The following is an 11,350-nucleotide window of genomic DNA, read 5'->3' as shown; positions in this document are numbered from 1 at the left end:
GGTTCCTAAATAATTAAAAAATATAATCTCTAGTAACCACGATATATGAGAAATAATATTATGACATGAAAGATAAAAGGAATCATTTATTAAATATATGGAAACCCTAGAATTACATTGGTAATGGGAAGAGCTGGGATTTTATAGTATGTTGTGTTTTTTATGTATTCTTGGCATATAATTACATCTCTGTGCATGTGGATAAAAAGAATGTATTCTGAAATTTTAAAAAACAGCACTAACAGTCGCCATGAAGTTCTGTGCCGTTCCTCTGGACCCTAAACTGTCACCCATGATGCCCACATCTCAGTGTATAGGGCAGAGCAGGGCCAGGAGCCACTTCCTGGCAGGAGCCACCTGAGGGTTCCGTCACCTCTGACCTCTGGTCACCTGCACACGACCAACTGCCGTTTACTTTCAACTGTCGGCTGAAGTGATTGGACCGAGGTCTACAGGCGGGAAGAGATTACTGAGAATGGCGACTACAGGACGAGGAGAAGAAAGCGAGAAGAGGAGCGAGGATGAGAGGAAGAGGGAGGAGAAGCGGAAGAGAGAAGAGGAGAGTGATACCACTGATGGATTCAGGAAGAAGAGAAGAGAGGAGAAGAGGAAGAGAGAAGAGAAGAAGAAGAGAGAGAAGAGGAAGAGAGAAGAGGTGAGTATTACCACTGCTGGTTTCAGGAAGAAGAGGAGAGAGGCCGAAGACAATGGATTGGAGGATGGAGAACCAACACCTGGATGCAGCAGAGACACCGGAACATCCAGCCCCTACGCCAGGCTTGACATGACCAACTTTGCCTTCCATAAGGTCTTGGGTAGAGGAAGCTTTGGGAAAGTAAGTTTCATATTTTTTTTTTAACAATCTATATTTGTCATTGTATCTCCATCTGTTATTTTCTGTAGATAGATATTCATTGACATCTTCTTCTATGGAATGGCTGACAAAACACACAGACGCTCCCCTGACCCCATGATTATTTCACAAATTGGATCATCTCATCACCATAGTTAGGTTTAGTGCTGCTGTAAACGGGTATTCTGATTCATTGAAGAGCTGATCTCTGGGATTACATCTGTGGGGAGTTGGGGTGACAGTTTATTTCCATGTACTGGTCCATATATGATGCTATCAGGATACAATATATGCTTTGACCTTTATGTTTTTAAATCAGCTGCACATTCATAGAAGACCAATACTGAACCCCAACCAGCTCCAAATACCATCCAGTGTTTGTCCTATTTATTGCCATATGGTGATAATGGAATACCCCTTTAAGGCCTCTCCATAGAGCATACGTGGAGGAGACGTATAGCTTTGCATTGCTCTGCTATAAAGTCCAGGACACCAGCAGACTCACAAACCACTCAGGCCACCCGTTTCTTGTGCAATAGATGAACCAGCTGTTTTCCACCTCCCATACACATTTTCCAACCATAGTTTATTCCTTTCTTCAGGTGGTCCTGACATCAGTCCCCAGCCGAAACATCTATATGGCTGTGAAGATGATCAAGAAAAGGGAGGATAATGAGAACATCATTATGAGAGAGCGGCGGATACTCCTGGCGGCCCGAGACTGCCCATTCCTATGTCACCTGTATGCCGCACACCAGTCTCGGAAGCGCGCGTATTTCATCACGGAGTATCTGTCCGGAGGCAGCCTCAAGGCTTTGATTGAGATGTATGGCTCTCTGAACATTGACAATGTAAGGTGAGAAAGAGGAAGAAATACCAAAAAGTGAGAGGAGGGGTGGAAATAAAAGGTGAGGTTGGGATGGAGCTGGGAAAGGACTGGCAGGGAATCTGGCCCAGGCAGGAAGGAGGTTCCAGCGATGACATTGATTCTACACTATGTTCTCTCCATCAGATTCTACACAGCAGAGATCGTATGTGGCCTCCAGTTCCTCCACGGACACAACATCGTCCACCGGTAAGCAGAACTTTAGAACTTTCTTCCTTCTCTCTGTCCCCTTTACGTGCTAGTAATATTGCCCCCAACTTTCCTGGGCTCCTGACTCCCTATTCCACCTGATCTTGCAGTGACCCATTTTCCATCTCCTGTATCACTCGGCAGATTTCTTACTCTGATGTTTTTTTTCATTGCAGAGATATTAAGCCTGATAACATCATGTTGGATGCCGATGGCCACATCCGTATCATCGACCTTGGGCTTGCCCAAGATGGTGTCACCTCCTCCAATAACATCTCTGGAGTGACGGGCACTTTACATTTCATGGCCCCAGAGGTGCTTCGTAAAAGAGGATATGGTACAGCAGTGGATTGGTGGAGCCTGGGGATTGTGGTGTCCGAGATGGCAACAGGACACTCCCCATTTTACACCGGCTCCGTCAGCAAAATTTCTTACAGAGCTATTACCAAAGAAGAGCCTGAAATTCCATCTTGGCTTGATGCTGACATGCAAGATCTTATCAAGAAGCTGCTGTGCAAAAAGCCTCAGAAGCGATTGGGTGTGAGCGGGAACATCAGAGAGCATCCATTCTTTACCACCATCGGCTGGGAGGATCTGGAGGAAAGGAGAGCACAGCCGCCATTCATACCATTCAGGCCAGTTCTGGAGAAACATCTTATGCAGTGGCCAGAGGAAAAGAAAGCCCTTAACCCCATAGCCGGCTTCAATTATGTGTCACCAAGCTGGGCCCGGTAAGATCATCTTTCTCTGAGGATAAATCCCATCAAATGTCCTTCTCAGCTTGTTGCCATTATCACCGTCCTTGTCTTCTCCCAGTGTTTCTGCCAATGACCATGTCTCTATTATTCTTAGGTGGATGAGAAGATCTGGGCTGTGAAACCATCCAAGACCATCAGGTGAGTGACTGCTGTACACACAGGACACTGATCATTATATCAGTACATCAGATCTGATATTTCATAGCCGAATGGTTCATTATGATGGCCATTCCTCTAAGACAACAGAAGATCCAGTAGATGGAAGACATTTCAATAACTTCTTTTTATGTCTTGCAGGATGAGCCTGTGCCAACTTCCCAGAACTTTGTGCCTCCAGACCCGTACCTGAGATCACTGCTGCTGTTTGTCACCTCGGCTGCCCTAGAACATCATGTCTCTCCATAACATCTTCATGTCGGACCACTGCTATCGTGTCGCTGCACCAGCCCAATCCTGGGCTGGTTCTTCACATCACTCCAGCCCAATCTTCTGTGCCATCGGGAGCGGCCTGTGCTTAGTGTCCATCTTTTGAGTTCAGGAATAATAGTCTAATATGGGCCATTATCCCTGAACTCAGCTCAGCACAGGCCTGGTAAGTATTTCACCCATAACCCATCACATCAACATCACCCACACTACATGATAGATATAGGTCCACACTACACGATAGGTATAGGCCCACACTACATGATAGGTATAGTCCCCTACACATAGACATATAGCATGTAGTTAGAGATTTCAGCTTTTGATCCTGGGATTTAATCTGATCGCCATATTTGGGGTCAGGAAGGAATTTTTCCCCCTAATATGAGGACAATTGGCCCATTCCTCATGGGGGTTTTCGCCTTCCTCTGGATCTACACGGCCTTAAATAGGTTTAGTATAAAATATTAAAAAGTAGATTCCCACATAAGTAGTCCAAAAAAGTTTTAATAATCAGAAATAGTTTATTTTACACAAAACAAAAACATTCTAAATATATAACAGATTAATTAAAATATTTTAAAAAAATCTCACTTCCACACTTTACAGATTAGGCTCGAGTCTTTGATCCTGGGATTTAATCTGATCGCCATATTTGGGGTCAGGAAGGAATTTTTCCTCCGTCACGAGAATAATTGGCCCATTTCTCACGTGGGGTTTTCGCCTTCCTCTGGATCAACACGGCCCATAGATAGGTTTAGAAATTAGAATAAATAAATAGATTATTATGTTTATAACAAATATATATATATATATATATAATTTTATTTTGGGTTTAAAAAAATAGTTAGCATAAAAATAAAAATAAATTAGTCCAAAAATAAAAAATTTCTAAATAAAAAATAATTACACTTAGGCATGACATATTAGCTATGAGCTCTTGATCCTGGGATTTATTCTGACCGCCATGTTTTATTTGGGGTCAGGAAGGAATTTTCCCCCCTGATATGAGGATAATTGGCCGATTCCTCACAGGGGGTTTTCGCCTTCCTCTGGATCAACTCGGCCAATAGATAGGTTTAGTAAAATAGAATAAATAAGTAGTTGCTTATGTTTATAATAAAAAAATATATAATTTATATAAAATAATAATATAATATTTTTAATTTACAATAATTTAGTTGATACAAATATAAACATAAATTAGTCCAAAAATAGAAATTACTTTTATATTTTTATATAATAAGCATTTATATAATAATAATAATAATATAATAATTTTATACACTATATCTTTTTTAAATTACACCTAGGTATGACACATTAGCTATAAGCCCTCGATCCTGGGATTTATTCTGACCGCCATATTTTATTTGGGGTCAGGAAGGAATTTTCCCCCCTGATATGAGGATAATTGACTGGTTCCTCACAGGGGGTTTTCGCCTTCCTCTGGATCAACCCGGCCCATAAATAGGATTATTCCGATAGAGTAATAATTTACACATCTACATAATAATAAAATATATAATAATTTATAACCCCGTCTATAAATAAATTATCTGTTTTTCCCCTACATCGTTGTTTTTGTTCTTATTTCATCCGACGTCCATGTAGTGAATGTGGGTTTAGCCCCTGACTCTTATTCTCCAGCACTATGGACCTTGATGGGGTCGTCCAGTCTCATGTAAGGTTTCTCCATATGGGTCAGAGGTAAAGCCCCAATGTGCTGTGAATAAAGACGAAATTGATCCCCTCTACACAAACCTCCTGCAGTAGTACCCGGCAGCCAATGCTGAATTTCCCTACAGCACCTCCAAATGAGAAATTAGGTATTACACATTGTCCTCTGTAATCACGGAAATCATGGAAGTGTTGGGTCGTCCAGAGCAGAGAATGCTGTTTATTGGTCGTCTGCATTCTGACTAATGGATGAGAATACAGAACGGGTCCCTTCTGTTGCCTCAGATTCCCATAAATGGCAGTTGGATTTTGGGTTTTCTAAACTGGTCAAGAACATTAAAGGTTCCTGTGAAACTTCAGCTGTAACTTCATCCCGGCACTGACTGACAGCCGACTCAGCAGTGCATCAGTACAGATACGACTGTCAGTCAGTGTCAGGAAGCGGACGCAGGGGCCGCCCACCATGGTCATCAGTAGGGCCCGGATCATAAGTGCACTGCCCCGGATCTCTAGTTAGCTTTATTTATTTGAATAAACTTTATAATCTGTACAGGCGCACACATGTGCAGGGTTTACCTGACACAGCCCCGGGTGGTGCGGCGGTGCGATCACCTTGTAACTCCTCCTCCCGCACCCCGATCCTCCTCATCGGTGCCAGCTACAGAAGAGGATTTATCTGTCCATGTGCAGAGCGACTGCACAGCACCGTGAGGAGGCAGAAAGTGGAAGTGAACGGGTCTAATACTGTGGGGGACAACAAGGCAGCTGATCCTGAGGAGAGGGGACACAAGTGCAGCCCACTCCTATCTGTGGCTGCTGTTCACACATGAGCTTCCTTCCACTCCTTTAATGCCACTACCAGGCTAGCATTAGGGCAGTCTGTCAGTCAGTGCCGAGGCATGGATACAGCCGCCGCTCTCTATACATAGCGGTGATTGAACTTGCGCCAGATAACGCCATATCAGCAGGTTAATAGTGTTATTCTACATGACAGGTTCCCTTTAACCTATGATGTAGTTTTATCACTGGTCTCTTAGGGCTATATGAAACCGACTCAGTAGCAGTGCCCACTTTATATGCAGCAGATGCCGGCTATGCTACAGAGCCAAAAACTGCCTGTAACTGAAGCAACCGGAGCTTGCTCCGATCGCTGAAAGTTTATCCATTTAAAGGCCTCTGTCAGTCACTGAATGGTGATTGCAGGGAGCCCACCTGGAGATGCGTCATTTGCACTGTATCGGCATGTGCAGCAGGTCCAAAGTGAAGCGGTGCGATTACGTCATTGAGCCCTGACACACAGAACGTGAGTTCTGGCGCGATGACATCACTACATTCGTCTGTTCGAGACCTGCCACTGTCTGCTGCTGGACTTGTCGGGGTAAGTGTACGAGTAAATTATGTTTATTCTTTCCTTTGAAAATTGTGTTATGGCCATAATGTTTAGGGGCCCTGCAAAAATAGTGGGGGCTACTAAGCGGTTACTAAGGGGAGGCTATCATGCATAGTGGGGGCTACTAAGGGAGCTATCATAGAATGTGGGCACTACTAAGAGGGCCATGACACAGTGTGGGCGCTACTAAGGGAACAATGCCAGTGTGGGGGCTACTAAGAGCGTCATCACAGTGTTGGGGCTACTGAGAGGACCGTGATACAGTGTTAGGGTTTCTAAGGAGGCCATGACAAAGCATGGAGGCTACTAAGGGTGCATAATACAGTGTGGGGGCTAGTAAGGATGCCATGACACAGTATGGCAGCTATAAAAGAGGCCATGACATAGTGTGGGGGCTACTAAGGGGGCAATGACATTGTGGAGGCTACTGAGGGGGCCATGATACAGTGTTAGTGCTACTAAGGAAGCCATGACACAGTGTGGGGGAGACTAAGAGGGCCATGACACAGTGTGTCAGCTACTAAGGAGGCCATAGTACAATCTTGGGACTACTAAAGGGACCATGATACAGAGTGGGGGCTGCTAAAGGGGTAATGATACAGAGTAGGTGCTACTGAGGTTGTAATCATACAGTGTGGGGGCTACTGGGTGATCATGACACAGTGTGAAGGCTACTAAGGGGCCATAACAGTGTGAGGGCTACTAAATGTCCATTATATAGATTGGAGGCTACTAAGGTGGCCATGAAACTATGTGGGGACTACTGTGATGGCCAGCGTCAGACTGGACTACCTTGGGCCCACCAGAGAAAATCATTCTTGGGGCTCACTATTCAGCTACATAGAAAAAAATACAAGACCACCAAATGGTAGTAAAACACACTAATATCAGGGTATAATATAAGGTAGTACACGTCTTAATTATGTAGCAGGGGTTGGGATAACCCCCTCATAGAATATAATGTGGCCCACTCATGGAATATAATGCAGCCCCCCCTCATGGAATATAATGCAGCCTCGCTCATAGAATATAATGCTGCCCCTCATAGAATATAGTGCACCCCCCTCATAGGGTATGATGCAGCACCCCACAAAATATAATGCAAACCCCCTCATAAGGTATAATGCAGCCCCCCATAGAAAATAGTATAGCACCCTCACAGGGTATAACGCAGTCCCCCTCATAGAGTATAATGCAGCCCCTCCACACATAATATAATGTAGCCCCCTCAGAGTATAATGCAATCCCCCATAAGGTATAATGCAGCCCCCCATAGAATATACTGTAACCCCCTCATAGGGCATAATGCGGCCCCCAACATATAGTATGATGTAGCCCCCCAGAATATAATGTAGCCCCCTGAGAGAATAATGCAGCCCCCACACAGAATATATTGCAGATTGCAGCCCCCCCACCCAATATAATGTAGCCCCCTCAAAGTATAACGCAGCTCCCCTCATAGAGTATACACTGTGTTACAAATTATTATGCAAATTGCATTTAAGTGTCATAAAGATTTAATTGTTTTGTTTTTCAAATAAACTCGTGGATGGTATTGTGTCTCAGGGCTCAATGGATCACTGAAATCAATCTTAAACACATGGGATAATTGGTTTTCCAGGTGATTCTAATTAAAGGAAAACTACTTAAAAATGATGTTCCACATTATTAAGCAGGTCACAGTTTTCAAGTAACATGGGAAAGAAAAAGGATCTCTCTGCTGCTGAAAAGCAACAAATAGTGCAATGCCTTGGTCAAGGGATGAAAACATTAGAAATTTCCCGAAAACTTAAGCGTGATCATCGTAGTGTTAAGAGATTTGTGGCTGTATCTGAGCACAGATGTGTTTATGCTGATAAAGGCATAATGAGGAAGATTTCTGCCAGGCAAGTTCATTGGATTAAGAGAGCAGCTGCTAAAAAGCCATTACAAAGCAACAAACAGTTATTTGAAGCTGCTGGTGCCTCTGGAGTCCCTCGAACCTCAAGGTGTAGGATCCTTCAAAGGCTTGCTGTGGTGCATAAACCTACTATTCGGCCACCCCTAAACAGTGTTCACAAGCAGAAATGGTTGCATTAAGCCCGCACATACATGAAGACTAATTTCCAAACAGTCTTGTTTACTGATAAGCATTGAGCAACCCTGGATGGTCCAGATGGATGGAGTAGTGGATGGCTGGTGGGTGGCCACCATGTCCCAACAAGGCTATAACGTCAGCAAGGAGGTGGAGGAGTCATGTTTTGGGCCGGAATTATGGAGAAACTGCTGGTAGGGCCCTTTAAGGCTCCTGAAGGTGTGAAAATGACCTCTGCAAAGTATATAGAGTTTCTGACTTACAACTTTCCTCCATGGTATAAAAAGCAGAAATGTGCCTTCAGGAGCAAAATCATCTTCATGCATGACAATGCACCATCTCATGCTGCAAAGAATACCTCTGAGTCATTGGCTGCTATGGGCATAAAAGGAGATAAACTCATGGTGTGGCCACCATCTTCCCCTGACCTCAACCCTATAGAGAACCTTTGGAGTATCATCAAGCAAAAGATCTATGAGGGTGGGAGGCAGCTCCCATCAAAACAGCAGCTCTGGGAGGCTATTATGACTTCATGCAAAGAAATACAAGCAGAAACTCTCCAAAAACTCACAAGTCCAATGAATGCAAGAATTGTGAAGGTGATATCAAAGAAGGGTTAACATGTAACTTGGCCCGTTAGGATGTTTTGGAGTTAAATAGATTTTTTATTCAGTTAATGTCACCTCCTAATGCTGCAAATTCCACAAATGAGCATTTTCAGTTCTTTAAATCATATAAAATGTTTAGAAATTCTACTGTGCCTAATAATTTGGAACAGTGCATTTTGAGTTTTTATTCATTTTGGAGACTATACTGTTATCATTGGGAGGTTTTTTCAATAAAATACGATGTATATTCTAAAGGGTGATGACTTTTATTAGACTGACTGTCATTTGCACCAACCATTTAGGAAAATCCGAGAAAAATGTCAGTTGCATAATAATTTGGAACATAGTGTAATGCAGCCCCAATCCACCTCAATCACTGTCCTTATTACCACCTCCATCATTGCCTTCTCACCCAGAACCCCTATCATTGCCCATTTCACCACCTCCATCATTGCCACCTCCATTATTGCCTCCTCCCCCACCACCCCATCATCCTTTCCATACCACCAACATTGCCTTCTCCCCCTCCATTACCATCACTGCTCTTTCCATCACCCACATCATTGCCAATCTCCAATACACACACAGCACCCCCCCCCCCCCACACTCACACACTCACGCAGGCAGACAGAGACACAGCAACACTCACCTATCTGCACGTTCCCCGCAGCCGCAGCACATCCAGGAAGCAGCATCTTCGGCGCCGGCAGCTTTCTCTCTGAAACAGCTACGCTGAATGATGATGTCATCCAGACACGCTGCATCAGACAGGAAGCGCCGGGCAGCGGACAGGAAGCAGGATGGCATCGGATCACTGCAGCTCCGCTTCGATGCCAAGCTGCAGAGATTAGCAGCCCTGCAGGGGCCCACCTCCAGGGCCCTAATGCAGCCACTCAGGATTTACATGCGAGCAGTGTTAGCCACAGCCTGCGGCTAACACTGCCCGCTATGTGAAATGAATACGCACTCCTCTCCATGCCCATGGGGGTGTTGGGAAGAGTGAATAATAATTTCTCTTTAACAGTGGGGACAGGCTCCTGTCTACAGCTGCTCCTCAGCTGACATCGGGTGGGCCCCCGTGACTCAGGGACCCCAAAGCTTCTGGGTGTGCCGCTATTAGCGACACACCTCTGGCTCGGGGACCGTGGAGCAGTGGGGCCCTAGGCAGCTGCTGGCCAGTATGCCAGCAGGTGTCAGTGCCAGGGCCCACCGGAGAATCCTCCGATTCTCCGGTGGGCCAGTCCGACCCTGTACATATTGTTATAATAGATATTTTTCTGGACTGCAGGACAGTATAGATCTCGACCTCATATAAATATCACACCTAAAAAAAAATTGTCTACATTTAGATTGTTGATAATTGTTATCATTGTGCAAAGTGGAGATGATCACATCACTCAGGGTTATTGTCGCTAATGGATGATGAGAAATAGATGAACATCCAGCCAGAATGAGGAGAACCCCAAGTTTCAGTGTCATTAACGTATATCCCAAGAATCACTGTGTAATTATTCTGTTCCGTAATTGTTTGCATCATTACACCCTATTCAAGGTATCAGTGTCATTACCCTGTACCCAAAGTGTTAGTGTCATTACGCTGTAACCTAAGTGTCAGTGTCATTATGTACTGTTTGGAGGAGGGAAAATAAAGCATACACTGAAAGGAACACACTGCCTACAGTGAAGCATGGCGGGGGGGACTTGGGGATGTTTACAGTGAAGCACAGTGGGAGCTTATTGATTCATACAGTGATGCATGATGGTGGCTTGGTGATGCTTATAATGTAGCACAGTGACAGTTGTCGGGTAATACAGTGGCTGTTGCCAGCTAGGACAGTGGCTCAGTGGTTAACACTGGAGTGATTGGCTCAACTCTGACCAACATTAATGAGATTCGACCTCTTGGGTACACTTCACTGATTTGATGCCTTGGGCAACTAGCTTTCTCTTTCATGATCTTGCCATTGCTGCTGGTAGTCATATTGATAACCTACCTATAAATAATCTTCCAGGCAGCATGGTGGCTCAGTGATTAGCAATGCTGTTGAAGTCTTATCATTATTATTATTGAAGTCATGGGTTCAACTTGGACAGAGCACGCTGATATTACACCTCTCAGACACACTTTAAAAATTGAACTGAGTGGCTGCAATGGGAACTAGTTTCTTTTTTCACAACCTTCTCATAGGTGTTGGAAGTCATTTTCAGGACTAAGCCAGTAAACAGCTCTTGGACAGCACGGTGGCTGGGTGATTATGTTGATAGTGGATTAATCTGTGTACAGTCCAGCTGTTCAACAGTGAAAATATATTTATTCATGAACCAAGACAACGCAGCTTACAACTGGTATTTCTTACAGCTTGGGATCTTAGAATCTTGCCTGCCAGCTTGTAAAGTGAAAGCAGAATGTGCTCCAGCAACACACAGAGTGAACAGTGAGCGGGAATGTCCTGGTACTCTTTTTTTCTTTTTAGACAATGTATTAATGA

At 44.2% G+C, this 11,350-nt stretch overlaps 1 protein-coding gene across 1 annotated transcript; it reads left to right on the top strand.

The window, feature by feature from the left end:
- The first annotated feature begins 363 nt into the window (after window positions 1-363).
- LOC143768596 (protein kinase C delta type-like) lies at window positions 364-3,910 on the top strand. Its single transcript, XM_077257232.1, has 6 exons — window positions 364-835; window positions 1,456-1,709; window positions 1,866-1,928; window positions 2,105-2,659; window positions 2,781-2,824; window positions 2,984-3,910. Exons 1-5 carry the CDS (start codon window positions 476-478, stop codon window positions 2,803-2,805), a joined length of 1,257 nt encoding a protein of 418 aa, XP_077113347.1. The 5' UTR covers window positions 364-475; the 3' UTR covers window positions 2,806-2,824; window positions 2,984-3,910.
- The last annotated feature ends 7,440 nt before the right edge of the window (window positions 3,911-11,350 follow it).

Source organism: Ranitomeya variabilis, chromosome 4 (assembly GCF_051348905.1).
Source record: "Ranitomeya variabilis isolate aRanVar5 chromosome 4, aRanVar5.hap1, whole genome shotgun sequence".
Classification (NCBI taxonomy): domain Eukaryota; kingdom Metazoa; phylum Chordata; class Amphibia; order Anura; family Dendrobatidae; genus Ranitomeya; species Ranitomeya variabilis.
This window is presented reverse-complemented; position numbering and strand designations above follow the sequence as displayed.